General features: G+C 48.9%; 1 protein-coding gene across 2 annotated transcripts in view; it reads right to left on the minus strand.

The window, feature by feature from the left end:
• The window catches only part of rgs9b (regulator of G protein signaling 9b), a 98,507-nt gene that overhangs the window by 34,151 nt on the left and 45,946 nt on the right, over positions 1 to 18,410 (minus strand). The window contains exons 7-9 of one of the 2 annotated variants that reach the window (XM_038776864.1): positions 13,872 to 13,948; positions 10,871 to 10,952; positions 9,929 to 10,000 (exon numbers count right to left, since the gene is read on the minus strand). In XM_038776864.1, coding sequence (XP_038632792.1) covers positions 9,929 to 10,000; positions 10,871 to 10,952; positions 13,872 to 13,948 — 231 coding nt within the window. The remainder of the gene's footprint in view (positions 1 to 9,928; positions 10,001 to 10,870; positions 10,953 to 13,871; positions 13,949 to 18,410) is intronic. The other variant, XM_038776863.1, reaches the window with a different exon arrangement.

Consider the following 18,410-nt stretch of genomic DNA (forward strand, 5'->3'; position numbering starts at 1 on the left):
TTTGGTCAGTAAGTAAAGTCACCATAGTCCCAGATGACCATCGGCAAGCTTTCCCCTTTCAGGCGATTTAACCTGAGGATCACCACACATCAGGCGAGGTTGAGAAGGCAGGGTCTTCATGAATAACCTCAGCCGGTACGGGAATTGAACCTGCGCTGCTGACGTTCTTCTGTATCACAAACCAGCTATCCAGCCATCTGAGCTAAACCGGCCCCCGATCCTTTGGTCAGTAACAAGCCAGGGTCTCTTGTGAGTCGATGGGGGTGTTTGACATCCTCAGGGATGATTTGAGGACCTTCTTAAAGTGTTTCCACTGTCCTCCCGGGAGTCTCCTGCCACGAACTTGCCCTGAGTAGAATGGTTGCTTTGGGGGTTTGGTGTCAGGCATATGAACATGTTGCCGCCAGCAGAACTGGCTCTGGGTGATTAGCGCTTCAATGATGGGTAAGTTTGCTTGTGGAGACAATGCTGCTGTAGGTTCTCCATTCTTGCCACTGGATTTGAAAGATTTTGTCAAGGTACCGTTGCTTTCAAGGACCTGTTCAAGTTTCCGAAGCCTACTGGAGATCACTGCTGTCCCGTAAACCATGATCTTCGTCTCAGGATATGAGATCCTGGTCCTCCAATGCTCTTTTACTCAGACAGCTGAAGGTTAAGCTGGCGCGTTGGAGGGAATGAGGAATTTTGTTGTTCATGTCTGCCTTCGTTGAGAAGAGGCTCCCAACAAATGGAAAATGGTCCACGTTTTCCAGGATCCTGACCAATGTTTCTACATACCTCAATTCCTTCTCTCGTACCAAAAACCCACCAAGTTGTCCCACAGAGTCACACACATTGTCCATGTCAATAATTAATTCTGTATTTGCTGCTACCCTCTGACTGAACACAAGTTCCGTTTCATTTCCCAACTTCCTCCGGATTTCCATGGGTACGTTTTTCTATCTGACTAAAGATAGCTTGTTTTATACAAACGCTCGCCCCTCCTCAACGAACTTTAATAAATAAATTGTTTCTGTTAACTTTATAGAAATTTCACCGCATAAAAACTCGCAATAAACTCGTAATAAGAACTCAGAACCTGTGGCTCGCTTTGGGAATACAACCAACCTCAGAAACCTCAATTCCTTCGGGAACGTTTGAGGCAGAAATCATCGTGGGTGGGGCGGAAAATTTGATGGACTGGCAGGAATTTCCCGATTGCGGGATTCAAAATTCCCGACCTCAGAAACTACAATTAGGATTCTCCAACCTGAAGTATTTCTAACTTCCTAAACGCATTCCGTTCTGTTTTATGACGGGAAACATCACAACTGGATTATAGGGAATGAGAACTAAAATCTATAGGAACAGCGGGATGAAGAGGGACATGATAGAAACAAGGATAGGGACAGGGACAGGGCTAGGGGAGAGAGATAGGGACTAGGGAGGAGAGATAGGGAATAGGGAGAGAGGCAAGGAAAGGGAAGAGAGAGGTAAAGGGGAGAGAGACAGAGATAGGGGAGAGAGACAGGGATAGGGGAGAGAGACAGGGATAGGGGAGAGAGACAGGGATGGGGGAGAGAGACAGGGATAGGGGAGAGAGACAGGGATAGGGGAGAGAGATAGGGATGGGGAGAGAGACTGGGATAGGGGAGAGAGACAGGGATAGGGGAGAGAGACAGGGATAGGGGAGAGAGAGACAGGGATGGGGGAGAGAGACAGGGATAGGGGAGAGAGACAGGGATGGGGGAGAGAGACAGGGATAGGGGAGAGAGACAGGGATAGGGGAGAGAGATAGGGATAGGGGAGAGAGAGACAGGGATGGGGAGAGAGACAGGGATAGGGGAGAGAGAGACAGGGATGGGGAGAGAGACAGGGATAGGGGAGAGAGAGACAGGGATGGGGAGAGAGACAGGGATGGGGAAGGAAGAGGGATCGGGAGTGGGACAGGGGAGAGGCAGAAGGACAGAAATAGAGATGGTGATCAAGGATAATGATAAGAAATTGGGATAGAGAGACAATAGGACAGGGACAGAGACAGATACGGAGAGTGAAATATGTTGCAGTCTTACAATGGGTCCAGCAGATAGACAGTCACAAAACACTAATGAACAGGAAGAATCTGAATGGAAACAAAAAGAGAAAAATCAACAGATTTAATCAGTACCCTACACAATTCATGAGCTATACTGTATCAATATCATTACACAGTACTAACATGGGATGTGGGCATTGCTGGCAAGTGCTACTTTTGTTAACCCCCCCTTATTGCCCTCGAATGAGTGAGGCTATTGCAGAAAGCAGTTAAGAGACAATCACATTGCTGTGGGTCTTGGACACACACACTTCCTTCCCTAAAGGACATTACTAAACTGGATGAGGTTGTACAATTGATGAATGTTTCATGATCACCATAACCGAACCTCGTTTTTCCATTCCACGTTTATTTATTGAGATTCGAACCAGAGAGTTTACCTGGGCCTCTGGATTACTGGTGCAGAGATATTTCCAGGACACTTTCTCCCTTATAGATACATACGTCACAAACAGGGAGAGCTTTTGAATATCACAGCACTGGCAGGATTGAGAACAGAATAAGGAGAAAACAAGCACTCCCCGCACCGGGAACACCGGTCAGAACATCGCTCAATTTCTCATTAATTTCATCCAAGTCAAGGGTGTCCGACCAGTGCTCCCGGGAGGATCATTCCTCACCGATCGGAAAATTAACAATAGTCTGTTTTTCTGGTTTCAAGGCCTCAGCTGCACCTTTTAATAAAACAGTCACAGAAAAAGCAGAGCTTTGTGCCAGACGCCTGCCTCCCAGAATGGTGAGCAGCCAGAATGTAGCAAATCAGCAAATCCTTCCCAACTGGGCATTGAACATCTCGCTGTAAAATGTAGCTCAGATTTGGAGAGTGCGTGTTTGATGAAGTGGATGTGGAGAAGTGGTCGGCACAGATCAGCAACGATATCACTGCCTAAACACAATAATAGCTGCCGGTACGGCTTGTACTGAAACTGAGCGCTTTTAACATAGGATCAAATCCCAAAGTGCTTTGCAGGAGCGTTATCAGGTTAAAGATCGACGCTCAACCAAAGGAGAAGCCATTCGGTCAAGTTACCAAGGTGGGAGGGGTTTAGAACATACAGTGCAGAAAGAGGCCATTCGGCCCATTGAGTCCTCATTTCCGCCCTATCCCTGTAACCCAAGAACCCCTCCTAACTTTTTTTGGTCACTAAGGGCAATTTATCATGGCCAATCCACCTAACCTGCACGTCTTTGGACTGTGGGAGGAAACCGGAGCACCCGGAGGAAACCCACGCAGACACAAGGAGAACGTGCAAACTCCGCACACACAGTGACCCAGAGGGGAATCGAACCTGGGACCCTGGCGCTGTGAAGCCACAGTGCTATACACTATGCTACTGTGCTGCCCCTACCTTTAGGGAAAGAATTCCAGAGTTTACAAGGCTGTTTAAGGCACAGCACCAATTTGAAGTGATCAAAACTGGGGATGTGCAATGTTGTGTTCTGTGATATAACTGTAGTAATGATGTACACAAAGCATATAGTTGTTTAACTATAAAGATGATTTATTAACAAACACATGGAAAGATAACTAACAAACTATAATACAGACGATGGCTATTAAATTAATTCAGTGGATTCTCCTGGAGCTACTCTAAGTGCGACTATCTTCTTGTACGCTTTACTACCAACTTTTGGGTGTCTTGGGTCACGTGACAGATCTCTATCACCACCAGCTGGTTAGAGGTTGCATTGCTAACTATATACAGAAGTGTGCGCAGGCATATCACCACATGGAAGAAGAACACAGATATTTCGGAGGGTTGCAGGGCTGCTGGAGATTACAAAGTTAGGGAGGGGCGAGGCCATGGAGGGAATTTAATCACAACCATGAGTATTCTGAGCTGCTGAACAGAAATCACTGCAGGTCAACAAGCACATGCGGTCTTTGGTGAATAAGAATCAGTGCCGGTATTGACTGGATGTCCAGTCTCAACTCTTGCCCCAATCCTCCAAGGCAGCTGCTGAGCTCATGGTCACAGGGATGGGGTGGGGGGAGGAACATCAGTCACCATCGCCATGTCTGATTGTTAGTAAGGACCAAATGACGGAACGTGGGTGTGCCAGGTGACTGATGACAGGTACGGAGTCTCTAATGACCAAACTGCCGACCGACCGTCGAGGGAGGTCCCATGGGTGAGGTGTGGGTGGGTTCCAGAAGCCAAAGGACCCTGTATTCTGGCAAGGGGTCAGCACCCACAGGCCAAGAGGGCAAAAGGACATCAGACAATGGGCAAAATCACTTTTTAAAAAATTAATTCCTCAAGTTAATTCACACAATGTGGGCATCGCTGGCTGGGTCAGCCTTTAATGCCCATCCCTAATTGTCCTTGAGAGGGTGGTGGTGAGCCACCCTCCTGAAATGTTGCAGTTCATGTGATGTAGGTACACCCAGAGTGCTATCAGGGAGGGAGTGCCAGAGACAGTGAAGGAACAGCCGAGAGAGTTGCAAAGAAGGGCTGGGCAGAGACATGCGGAGAGGGGGGAGCAGAGTTATAGCACAGCAGGAGGGAGAGACGCCACCTGGTGGCTTTGGGGTGAATACTTCCCGTAAGAGGAGAGAGTGAGAGGCCCATCAATGCCCACTCCAAATGGATATCGCCTTGAGTGCCTGGCTGGTTTATCTACTCAACTCTGACCTGTCAGGGGTTACGGTGGGGTCAGGAAGTGCCAACACAGGGAAAGCCTGACTCTGAGGAACTGTATTTCAAAATGAAACAGTTTTTGTTTTAATTAAGCAATAACTTAGCCGAGAGACACCAATTTTCAGAATGATTAAATCTAAAGCTGGAAATCCAATTAAAATTACAATTAATGTTGAACTTCTGTGAAGAGATTGCGGTGAGCTAGAATATAAATTACCTCAGAGATGGAACAGATCAAAACAAATCAGGAGGGGACAACCTGCGGGAGAAGCTAAAACATCACAGCTACCAGCTCTCTCTATTTTGCCTTTAAACTTTGTTTTCACTGAGAGAGGATGAAGGGGAACTTTGTTTCAATCTTGGCCAAGCTCACAGTCGCTGCCTCCTGTTTCAGCCACGGTCGGTTGCCTAGCCGACTCGCAGAATGCTCAGATGCTGCCACTCGAAGCGACTGAACAATGCACGTCGCCAAACCCTGGCAGCCTCTTCTGTTCCTGTTGCCCGTGGCAACCTTCGCCCCCGCTCAGCCTCGGCTGCTGCTGAGTCAAAACCAGAGACCCCCCCTCCCCGGGCGAAATGGAGATTCCAACGTTCAGCCCTGGAGAGGCAGGGCTGGGGAACTCTGCAAGGCCCCGCGATTAAACGATTGTGTGGTTCCGAATGAGAGTGGAGCAGCAAGCCTACCCAGATGCAACAACAACAACAACAACTTAGGCTCATGTGGCACCTTTAACATAAAAGCACGCCCCCGAGGCTTTTCACAGTCTGACACTGACGCAAGGCGATACTGGGTTGGATTTTAACGCCAGCTGTGTTACAGGCAGGAGGGGTCTGATAGAATATGTTGGGTAGGTGACCCACCGCCTTCCCACACACTTCCAACCAGCACCCCACAATACAGGGGAGTGGGTAAGTTGCCCATAGCCTGCTCAGCCTAAGGCCTATTGAGGTCCTTAACTACCCACTGAAGGGGCAATCAAGGCCCTCAATTTGCCTTCCCTACCATTGCACGCTGGGCAGTGGGAGGCAGTCACGGGTTGGAAGGCTGATTTTTCACCAAAGTTGGTGCCCCCCCCCCTCTCCCCCCCCCCGCCGCCTAGCCTCCAAAATCCACCCCCCCCCCCCCCCTCACACCCCTTTGTCCATTTCCCGAGGGTCTAATCAGGTTGAACGACACGCTCCTGAGGATGGGACTTCCTTCCACTGAGGGTTGTTCAGGCCACCTGCAGTGTGCCATCGCTGTGGGCGGCCTTTTTAAAAATTGGGCGTGTACAAACATTTCTTCCTGAGGGTCGAACTGTACCCTGCCCCCTATCCTCCTCCGCCCCCTAAAATCCAGACCTTTAGGTCAGATGACCGAAAGCGTGATCAAAGAGGTGAGTTTCAAGAAGTGTCTTAAAGGAGGAAAGGGAGATGGAGACACGTAGGGAGGGAATTCCGGGGCTTGGAGCCTCTGCAGCGAATGGGGGAGCAATTATAATCAGGGAGGTTCAAGAAGTCTGACTTAGATGAGTGCAGATTCCTCAGAGGGACACACTGAATATCAGCAAGCTCATTAACTTTTGCTTTTACTTTAAAAACACAATTTTCCTCTCGTCTCTATCCTCACAGCCCATTTCTTGCTCGGTCAAGGAGTCGCTGCCTTCAGCACTTGGGTTTCCACGATTGGATGTTTATGTCAGGCTCTACTCTCATGTGACTGAATGGGTGGGGCAATGTCAAGATAACGATACAAAATCTCAAAGCTTTAAAAGTCCATCTAAACAAGGGGTGGGCAAACTTTTCTGTGCAAGGGCCACATTCAGAAATTCACAATTTTAAATGGCCGCATAGTATATTAAGTAAAATAATTAATATTTAAAATAGCCAAAATAAAAGGTTTTTAAAGAAAAAAAAAGCTATTAATTTTTATTAATTAATATTTTAAAGTAGAAACTTCACATGAAACACATGTTGTGCCGAGCAATGATCACCCTACTCAAGTCAACGTATCCACCCTATACCAGTAGCTCAACAGCCCCCCCCCCCCCATTAACATTAATTTTTAAAAAAAATTTTTTTTTTAATTTTTAACTTTTTTTTTAATGACTTGATCTTGGTGGGCCGCATAAAGACCTTTGGCGGGCCGAGTTTGCCCACCCCTGATCTAAACCACCTAAATATGTTACAGCTGATCTTGCATTATTCATCGTCAACTCGGCCAGTTCCAGACAGACCGGGAGGGCGGGTGGGGGACAGCTAAACCTAAGAGGAAAGAAAGGCAAACCACAGGAGGGGGTGGGGGTGAAGAGACAGGGAAGAATAGAGAACCAGGGAGGTGGGGGGGGGGGGGGGGGAATGATAGCCAGAAGGAGGGCACGGGAAACGATAACAAACTTGGCATCTACAGGAACAAGGAGAATACAGGCGAAAGACGGGACAAACGGCTGAAGCGGAGGTGAGCACGAGACAACAACGGCAGCGAGATCCGTCCGGGAGAAGCAAGTGACAACACCAACACCAAACCCATTCGAGTATTGCCCACTGTAATTGTTTCTCCAACACCCGAATGTATATCTACCTCCCTAGTCTCCACAGATGCCTACTTAATATGTTGTAAATAATATTGCCAATTGTACAGAGTTACTGCTGTTGAGCTGGTGCATAATACCTTACCAGTTACTTTATTTTATTTTTTATTTGTTTTTTATTATTACTTTTTTTCCCCGTATATATATACCTCTTCTGTATATATATACCTTATTCTGTGTACATAATGGTAAATATACATTGTTCAAAAACCCAATAAAAAACATTTATTAAAAAAAAACTCAGCCAGTTCCACCTTCAGGAGATCTTTGAGCTACTTTCCACTACTCCCATCTAGATAAGCTGTTCTAAGTGTTGGCCACTCCCTGCCCTCCCTTCTCACCTCCCACTGAATCAAAGCCGCTGTTTTTTTTCCCCCAGTTTGTTCTCAGGTCCTCTTCTTCTGCCAACCTGTGCCAGGTCAAGGGGGGAGGAATGGGGCACTTTGGTTCCTGTCACCAAGATCCTTTAGTGTCTGAACTGCTTAATGTTGACCCGTCAGGGAAACCTTCAGCCCCACAACCACAGAATAGAATCTCTACAGTGCAGAAGAAGGCCATTCGGCCCTTCAAATCTGCACCGACCCTCTGAAAGGGCATCCCACCTCGGCCCACTCCCCCGCTCTAAACCCGTAACCCCACCTAACCTTTTGAACACTAAGGGGCAATTTAGCACGGCCAATCCACCTAATCTGCACATCTTTGGACTGTGGGAGGAAAGCGGAAACCCACGCACACACGGGGGAAATGAGCAAACGCCACACAGTCACCCGAGGCTGGAATTGAACTTGGGTCCCTGGCGCTGTGAGGCAGCAGTGCTAACCATTGTGCCGCCCTGATGTTTTACAATGTTAATGGCGACATTTAAATACAGGTTTTTGTTCTTATAGTAAGCCACTTACTGTATAAAGGGGAAAATTAAATACCTCACAGTTCCTGGCTACCGCAACAGAGTAATTGCTTCATTATCTTATTGTCCTGACCAATAATTATCGCTCAGTTACACCATTAAAACTGATGCTTTGATCATTATCACATCGCTGTACGTGGGATCTTTCTGTGTATAATTTGGGTGCTATGTTTCCTACATTACAGCAGTGACTGCATCTCATTGGCTGTAAAATGCTTTGCAACAGGCCAATGCAGTGAAAGGCTCTATATAAATGTAAGACTTAGTAAAGGTCGAGGTGTAACAGCAGCCAATTGGTGGTGGAGTTGGATGAGCTCCATAGTGAGATACTGCGATCACGTTCATCGACCAATTGGTATCGTAAAATTCTCCTCATGCCAGGAAAATAACATGGAATCTACTCAGAGATGGAAAATGAAGGATACAATTGAACTAAATGGTAGCGAATAAAATAATGATTGCCTTTTCTAAAGGTCGTCGACCTGAAACGTTAGCCCCGTTTCTCCCTTTTCCCGGCCTCACCTGTACTTCCAGCGCTTTTCCATTTCATTTCAGAATTCCAACATCTGCGCTATTTTGCTTTTGTGTCTGGTGAGTGAGGAGGGGCCCCGGGCCCCCCCCCCCCCCCCCCCCCCCCCCCCCCGCCCACCCCTCCAGCAGCTCTGTCATTCAATAAGCTGAGTTATTTTTATTCCTTCATCTGGTGTGGGTGTCGCTGCCAAGACCTACATTGGTTGCCCATCGCTGTCTGCCCTCGGGACGGTGGCGCCGATCGTGGCCGATTTTCCATTTCAACTCCACTTTCCTGCACTATTCCCTGTCGATGAAACCCCCTCAAATTGATTCTTGCACGTTAATCCAATCAAGCACTCCCTGATCCCAGCTGCTGCCCTCCCTGTGAGCAAACAGCCTTTATTCCGTGAGCGGCGATCACTTATAGAACATAGAACAGTACAGCACAGAACAGGCCCTTCGGCCCTCGATGTTGTGCCGAGCAATGATCACCCTACTCAAACCCACGTATCCACCCTATACCTGTAACCCAAGAACCCCCCCCCCTTAACCTTACTTTTAAGGACACTAAGGGCAATTTATCATGGCCAATCCACCTAACCCGCACATCTTTGGACTGTGGGAGGAAACCGGAGCACCCGGAGGAAACCCACGCACACACGGGGAGGACGTGCAGACTCCGCACAGACAGTGACCCAAGCCGGAATCGAACCTGGGACCCTGGAGCTGTGAAGCATTTATGCTAACCACCATGCTACCGTGCTGCCCCTCTCACACTTATCTCTCACATTCCGCCCACAAGCAGGATGAAACCAGCGGTTTGAGCTCACCATGTGCACAGGAGGATCCCAGCTTTACGAGGTGGTTCTCTCTCCGCAGCAATAGTCGTGCCGCTGTCCGGATTCTGCTCACTGCCCCAGCGCCCCCCCCCCCCCCCCCCCCCCGGTTGGGTAGAGCCGATTTGCGATTCAGCCTGCTGAAAATTCGGCCTGTCTCGGTTGATTGCCACGTGCACCCTGGGAAAATTCATCCGAAACGGTTTCCACAGCTGAACAATGTTGCCAAGACGTCCTCGAACTGGCTGTGTGCCTGGGTGTGGGAGAAGGCCCTGCCATGGCCACAGGGCCCACCATCAGGAACAACTTCCCTCAGGCACCAGAAGGACCCAACCTCACAGCCCCCTGAAAACCAGGCGCCAAAAAGGCCCAGAAGCGGTTCTCACCTGCTCTACCTTGTCTGCATTCGGATCTGTTGCCCGGTTAATCCCGTAATCAAGTACATCGAGAGTTCCAGGCTGTTGGGAAAGTCCCAGGGAAGACACAATGTCAGCCAACAATATACACAACAATTACACAAAGGGTGAATACTGAGGGTGACTACAGCATTTCAAACCTTTTGTTTCTGTTTAGAAGGAATTGAATCTGAGACAGTCAAAGGTTACAGTGTGTGAGGAGGCCATGCAGCCCATCGTGGTGATACCAGGTCAGACAGACCAGCTATGGTCTCATTCTTGCTCCTGAGCCATGTCCCACTCCGGAGACCTGAGCACAATATCCAGGCTGTCACTCCCAGTGCGGTACTGAGGGAGTGCAGCACTGTTGGTGGGGCTGTCTTTTGGATGATGTGTTAGGATCTGGAATGTGCTGCCTGAAAGTGTGGTGGAGGCAGGGTCAATCGAGGCTTTCAAAACCAGAATTAAATCTTTGATCGAAAAGGAAAGGTTTGCAGGGCTGTGGGAGAAGGCAGGGGGAATTGGTCCTTCAGAGGTCTAGCACAGACATGGGCCAAATGGCCACTTCCTGTGCTGTAATCTGTGGCAGCACAGCCCCTTTAAGGGGATGGGCTCAGCAGCCCATGTGACTGGCCCAGGACCAATCGCGTGGTAGCGTGCGAACCCCGGCCAATAGCGTGGGGCTGGGGAGTTGGGGGGCCGGGCTGAATGAAACACGGAGTTGGGGAGTTAACACCTGTGTACAGTTGCTCTGTGCCTGTATCAGACTTACCTTTTGTCTTCTTCAATTAACCCTTTTTGGTTTTAAGCTGGTCTTCCTCGAGCCGCCACATAACCATTCTACCATTCTGTGTTAAATGGAGGCCCCTATGTTCAATAAACTCAGAACTGATGCACTCATGCTAAAATCACTGATAGGTGATCAATACTCACCGCTGGTCTGTGCACTAGCCAATAAGCTCTCTCCTGACAGTCCAGGACAAACCTATCCGCCTTCTTACGCTCTTTACAAGCCCTGGCGAAGAAAACAAAAAGGAGCAATTTACAGAAATCCACTCTCTAACGTGTGAATGGTTCTCAAATCCTGGCAATAGCAGCCCCAAAAGCTCTCTCCAACGTCACGAAGCTGACCTGTGGGAAGACAGCTTATGCTAATAACGGGTGAAATATCTGTCGCATTTGAAAAGAGAGAACTTGCATTTATAGAACACCTTTGCAAACTTCGGAATGTCAAGCACTTTTTGAAGTGTAGTTGCTGTTGCTGATTTAATGCAATACAGCAGCTAATTTGGGCACAGCAAGCTCCCACAAATCAGCAATATAATAATAGCCAAAATCTGCTTTTGTGACATTGATATTGAGGGGTAAACATTGACCGGGACACGAGGGAGAACTCCTCTACTCTTCTTCAAATCACTGTCATCTACCTGTGCCTGAAGACCAGGCCTTGGTATAATGATCACATCTGAAAGACAGGACCAGTAACAGTGCAGCACCTCTCTGGGTACCAGACGAGAGTGTCCCCATAGATTGTGTGCTCAAATCTCCAGAGTGGAACTTCTAACCAGCATGTTTCTTTAACTATTCCTTTACTTTCATAGTACGTGTGATCTCAGGTGTGTCTCGTGAACGACCTCAGTGGGGGTCGTGAGGATTTCTTCTTGTTATCAGCCAGCCAAAACAGCGAGGCCCTGCCTGCCCTTCCTGGGGAAGATCCTGATTGCTTTTGAAGAAGAGTTGGTGAGCTCTCCTAGCGTCTCGGACTGGCACCTCAATCACCATCACCAAAGCTGAACATCAGTTCATTCTCCGCAAATGCTGTCTCTATGGGATCTTGCTGTGTGAAAATTGTCTCTCCCATCTGCTGCACAACAACAGAGACTACACTTCAAAAATTGGCAGTGAAGCAACTTGGGACGTTGGGAAGGATGTAAAGGGTACTATATAAATGAAAGCTCTTTCTTTTCCGGAAGGGTTTAAACTCCAGTGGGGCCACAACACAACCCCAAACTGTAGCACACCCAACGCTTCCTGTTTTTTGCACTGACTCGGCAGCCCCCTCTGCTGCCCATTGCTCATATTACATGTACAGAGAACTGCCCGTTCCACACTCCAAATGGAAAATCATGCACTTGTACCCAACAATGTCCTTTCCATTAAAACCTCAAGCCGTGTGTGTGTGCAGCTTCCCAGTGAAAGACGGTGCAAGTGGAAATATCGCTATATGGCTGACACAGAGGAGGAATAAATTCATCTTCCGGTTAGGCACGCTACAGCCTTCCGGCCTGAACATCCAAATCAACAACTTCAGATGATCAGCCCCACCTCGACGCATTTGTTTTCATTTCATTTTAACTGTCTTTTACCATTTCTTTCTCAATATACATTTAATTTCCCCCCCCCCCCCCCAATCTTATCCACCTTTCCTGCACCTTTCTCCTCTTTGCTCTCCCCCCCCCCCCCCCCCCCCCCCCCCACCTACAGTTCATCCTCTGATGTTAGTTTCCCTGCTGTTTGACCTTTCACGTCTTTTGTCCTCTCTGGGGACTGCCATTAACACTCTTTCCCCTCGGTATCTGTGGCCATTAGCACCCGGTTTCCCTGGGTTTCTGTGGCTATGACTCATCTTTCATTCTCACTCCACAGTATAAATATTTCCCACTTTCTCTGTCTGTTAGCTTTGACAAAGAGTCATCGGACTTGAAACGTTCGCTCTTTTCTCTCCCTACAGATGCTGCCAGACTTGCTGAGATTTTTCAGCATTTTCCCTTTTGTGAGGAATAAATTACTTGCACAGTGCTCCCATGGTTCACAAGTCTGCAGTGCTGCCTCAGCCAGGGCGGATTCACATGTCCTGGCCCAATAGCTATCCCTCAACTAATATCGCAAAGGACCGATGAGGGGTTAAACCGAGACCCAGTCTCCCCATGCAGGTGGACGCGTGAGAAAGATCCCATGCCATTCATTTGAAGAAGAGCAGCATTAACCGCAGTGTCCCGGCCAATATCACTAAAACGAAACCAAAGCAAAATACTGCAGGTGCCGCAAAGCTGAAGAAAAAACCCCAGAATGTGCCGGAAGGACTCTGCATTCTGATGAAAGATCATAAACTGTAAATGGTTGACCTTATCTCTGGTTCACTTTCCCCAGTTCCTTTCTGACCAGCTCAGGTGTTTCCAATATTTTTTAATTCTTACTTCACTAATATGCAGGCAATCATAAGATCATAAGACATAGGAGCAGAATTAGGCCACTTGGCCCATCGAGTCTGCTCCGCCATTCAATCATGGCTGATATTTTCTGATCCCCATTCTCCTGCCTTCTCCCCAGAACCCCTGATCCCGTTATTAATCAAGAACTCTCTGTCTTAAAGACACTCAGTGATTTGGCCTCCACAGCCTTCTGCGGCAAAGAGTTCCACAGATTCACCACCCTCTGGCTGAAGAAATTCCTCCTCATCTCTGTTTTAAAGGATCGTCCCTTTAATCTGAGATGGTGTCATCTGGTTCTAGTTTTTCCTAAAAGTGGAAACATCCTCTCCGTGTCCACTCTATCCAGGCCTCGCTGTATCTTGTACGTTTCAATAAGATCCCCCTCTCATCCTTCTAAACGCCAACGAATACAGACCCAGAGTCCTCAAACGATCTGCTCATTGATCTCATTGCTGTTTGTCAGAGTTGGCTGTGTGCTAATTGGCTACAAAACAAACTTCACTGGCTGTAAACCTTTCTGGAACTTTCTGAGGATGTGAAAGGTGCTACTGGAATGCAAGTTCTTTCTTCTTTATATATATAATTACCCTATGATGAAATCTGAACCTTCTGTGGGCTGGATCTCAGAGCTTTTCCCACTGATTCTCAAGCACCCAGTGCCATTTGTGCAAGAAGGGATTGAACATCGCTGATTGATGATTGCAGCAATAACCCGAACCTACCGATATTGTTCCTTCGCCTGCATGATGACAAAGTCCCACTTGTGATTGATCTTCTTGTTCAAGATGTTGTAATTTTCCTTTGAAGAAACGAAACAATAAACATATAAAACCTTCCCATTCTCAAAATCCTCGCAAGTGTCTCTGTTCTCATTCTCCCAACTATGTCAGAATGGAGCAGTGTCTATAAGGGCTGCCAACTCGCAGGGACTGGCCTGGGGTGTACAGAAATTACAGATTAATGGGCGCGATTCTCCCAGACAGGGAGAAATCGTAAGGCTGGCGTCAAAACCGGGCGGGTTTGACGCCAGTCTCCCCCTCCCCGACCGGGAACCGATTCTGGTCCCCGGTCGGGGCTAGTATGCCGCGGCCATGAACTCCGGCATCGCGGGCTTAACGAATTTCGTTAAGCCCGCTTGCCAGAGTTTGCGCCGGCTGACGCGTCACATGACGTCAGCCGCGCATGCGCGGATTGGAAGACTCCAACCCGCGCATGCGCGGATGACGTCATCGCGCATTTGCGCGAAACCCGCGCATGCGTGGGCCGGGATGCCCCTCAGCCGCCCCGCGAAGTGATACAGCGGGGCGGCGGAAGGACAAAGAGTGCGCGGGAATCGGACCCGCTGCCCGCGATCAGTGCCCACCGATCGCGGGCCCATGGCACCCTTGGCACGGCCGTGGTACTGCCGTGCCAATCGGTGCCATGGTTTTCAAAATCGGGACTTTACGGCCGTTTTTACGAACGGCCAGACCAGGTGTGTTTGCCGTTCGTAAAAACAGCCGTAAAGGGCTTGGACTTCGGCCCATTGGCCGGCTGAGAATCGCTGCTGGGCGTAAAAAAACGGCGGCATCGATTCGTGTCGGGAGTCGGGCGTGGGGGGGGGGGGGGGGGGGGGGGGGGGGGGGGAGAATAGCGGGAGGGCGTCAGACTAGCGTGGCTGTAAAAATTTACGAACCCCGCTATTCTCCGCACCGTCGTGAGTGCGGAGAATTGTGCCCAATAACTTTTTCCAGGCAACTAGGAGAAAACATATTACTGAGGCCACTTCTGTTGTTTATAAAAATGTGACGAAACCTCCAGGAATATGTCCACTCATTGTTGGCGACCTTGCAGTCCCTGATTAATCAATAGCAGAGGATGATGTGGCAGCTTATGAATTAGCCACATAAACAGTCTGGCTCTCCGCTGCCCACTCACATCGCCTGTTCACAGCCACACATGGGCATGAACAATCCGCTGTGTGATTTGGGGTACCTGTGTTTCCTCGTATGGAATCGCCGAGTCCATGAGTCGCGCGACATCATCCACGAGGAACGGTGAGCACCCCCTGATAGTCTACGGCCGTGCGAGCCGTGATTGGCTGCCACAGATTTTGTCACACATTAACTCATTCCTGGTGTCCTGTCTGGCCGTCGATGTGGTGGTCGATGGTTATGTTTTGAGTCAGTCATCCACCAGCCAGCACTAATTGGCCAAAGACTGAGGGATCAAATCCCACCGCAGGCTGTCTGTAGGCTTAAGGGTAGTTCAAAACAATTCCTGATGTTAAAAAGCCAGTGTCCATGAAACTGTTGGATTGTTTTAAAAACCCAACAGGTTACTCAAGGGGCTATTCCCTTTACAGCAGAGATGATTTAATACTGGGTGTTTAGGGGCTGGTTTAGCACAGTGGGCTAAATAGCTGGCTTGTAATGCGGAACAAGGCAGCATCGCTGGTTCAATTCCTGTACCAGCCTCCCCGTACAGGTGCCGGAATGTGGCGACTAGGGGCTTTTCACAGTAACTTCATTGAAGCCTACTTGTGACAATAAGTTATTATTAAAATAATGAAAGGTTTGGATGGAGTAGATCAGGAGAAACTCTATCCGGTGGTAGAAGGTTAGGAGCCAGAGGTCACAGGTTTACTGTGGTGGAAAAGGGAACGAGAGGGTAATGTTTTCTCTCGGCCAAGTACATTTCCGTTAACACGGATATTGGGCGGGATTTTCCGCAACCCCCTCCCCGCGCAGCATGTTTTGTGGCAGCATTGGCTGGCAGTGAGATCGTCTGATTCTGCTGCTGTCAAAGGGGTTTCCCGTCGCTTGCACCCTGTGCTGCCAGGGGACCTGCGGTGGGAGGTCACCATCGGCGACCACTCCCTAACGAGTATGATTGACCACCTAAGGAACTCCGTGTTACTAGCCATGGGTTCTGTGGGTTCCTGTGTGGCTGATGAGCCGGATCCGAGAGCTGTAGGTGACTCCCGGAGGTGGGATTGGTCCTGGAACTCTATCTCGCTAGTATCCCGGGCCTCCCGCCCATTGTATTTACCGAAAGAACAGTGAAAGTAGGATCAATTGGTGAAGGGCTGAGGGAAAACTGCAGAGGAGGAGGACAAATTGGAAAGCTCTCTCAAAGAGCCCGTGCAGCACGATGGGCTGAATGGCCTATTTCTGTGCTGTTATCATTCTATAGGTTTAAGTGGCAGATTATGCAAAGGGATGGGGCTAAACTATGGTACAGATGCAAAGGCCAGATCCTGGTCTAATAAATATCCTGCGTCAACGCGTGTTTGATATCTGCTGAAAAGGAAATACTCAGCAATCGTGTGTTACAAAGAGGAATCTGTTGCGGTGAACTCAGTCAGATTTGATGATCAAGTTCCTCAGCAGATGGTGAAATGTGTGCCAGCTGGAAAAACCCCCTTGTGAGGCCCAAGACAGAAATTGTGGGATTGCGCAGAGGTAATCTCGGATCCAAGATTCCACAACCTTATTTTTAACTTGCTGCTGAATGTCAATGCCTTAATAACTACATTGTTGAGGTTTAATGGCAATTAAGCGTGAGATTTAACTAAATGGGAACATAGCGAGTGCGTTTAGTCGCGTGGTTCCGAGCGCTCACAGCACTGGGAAACACGCTATAAAACGGCTTGATCACGCATGCACAAAAAATGCCAAATTGGCAATGCCAACCTGGCAGTGCCACCCCAGGTACCTTGGTAGAGCCAGGTTGGCACCCAGGTGGCACTGCCAAGCTGAAAATGCCAGGGTTCCCAGGTGGCACAAGCAGTGCCAGGGCACCACATTACCCACAGGGCATGCAGCTGGCAAAGTGCCATTCCGTCTGGTCCCCGTTTGTGGGGACCAGTTTTTTTTGTTTCAAAAAATATACTTTATTCATAAAATCTCTAATAAACATTACAGAACATTTCAAATTGTCTTGACTGTACATTTCCATCAAAGTTACACATTCACTTGTCTTTCTTCCATTCAATTGGGATGACATTACACGCATATCCTTCTTCATGTTACAATTCTTTCTTGTCATGTTTCTTTTATACATTGTGGTATTGAAGACCCAGACCGAGGGGTTTTACACTGTTACCCACCCCTCGGTGTACATTTCCTGGTAAGACCTTACACAGTGGTTTTTCCCCCATTGCGCCTTGGCGGCAGCTGCCCCAAGCTTGAGTGCGTCCCTCAGCACGTAGTCCTGGACCTTGGAATGTGCCAGTCTGCAACACTCGGTCGAGGACAGTTCTTTGCACTGGAAGATCAGCAAGTTTCGGGCAGACCAAAGAGCGTCTTTCACCGAGTTGATGACCTTCCAGCAGCAGTTGATGTTTGTCTCGGTGTGTGTCCCTGGAAACAGTCCGTAGAGCCCAGAGTCCTGTGTCACAGAGCTGCTCGGGATGAACCTTGACAAATCCCACCGCATCTCTCTCCAGACCTTCTTTGCAAAGGCACATTCCACAAGGAGGTGGGTGACCATCTCATTTCCCCCACAGCCACTCCGAGGGCAGCGTGCAACGGTGCTGAGCCTTCGGGAGTACATGAAGAATTTGATGGGGAGGGCCCTTCTCACCACCAGCCAAGCTCGGTCTTGGTGCTTGTTTGTAAGTTCTGGTGATGAGGCGTTCTGCCAGGTGACTCTGACAGTCTGCTCAGGGAACCATCCACAGTCTCCTTTTCCCTGAGGGCCTCGAGGACATTACGTGCTGACCACTGCTTCATTGCCTTGTGGTCAAAGGTGTTTCTCTTCAAAAATGTTTCCACGAGGGACAGGTGGTACGGTACGGTCCAACTACTTGGAGCGTTCCGCGGCAATGAGGCCAGGCCCATCCTTCGTAATACCAGGGACAGGTAGAACCTCAGTATGTAGTGACACTTGGTGTTTGCATACCGGGGCTCCATGTACGCACGCATAGGACCAGCACTAAATGGTGCTCACCCAAGGTACCCAAGGTGAAGGGATTGAATCCCAAAGCTCCAGGTACCCTGAGAATCTGCACATTAGAGTAAGGCTTGCTGCCTCGTTCTAATATGCAGATTTGCCAAAAACTGATCCTGCCCATCATGTGCAAGATTCCCCTTGCCACGTCTTGGCAGCTTGCGTTGAATCTCACGAGGTGTAGCGATTTGGGTAGACCCCAGGAGCGGGGTGTCCCGCCTTTCACTGACCATGTTGCGCTGCAGCGAGCTGCTTTGCTGATGCAGCGTGGCCGCAGGATCGCGCCCTTAGTTTTAACTTCTACTCAAAAGACAATAACCACGGATTGC

The sequence above is a fragment of the Scyliorhinus canicula genome, chromosome 18 (genome assembly GCF_902713615.1).
Source record: "Scyliorhinus canicula chromosome 18, sScyCan1.1, whole genome shotgun sequence".
Classification (NCBI taxonomy): Eukaryota; Metazoa; Chordata; class Chondrichthyes; order Carcharhiniformes; family Scyliorhinidae; genus Scyliorhinus; species Scyliorhinus canicula.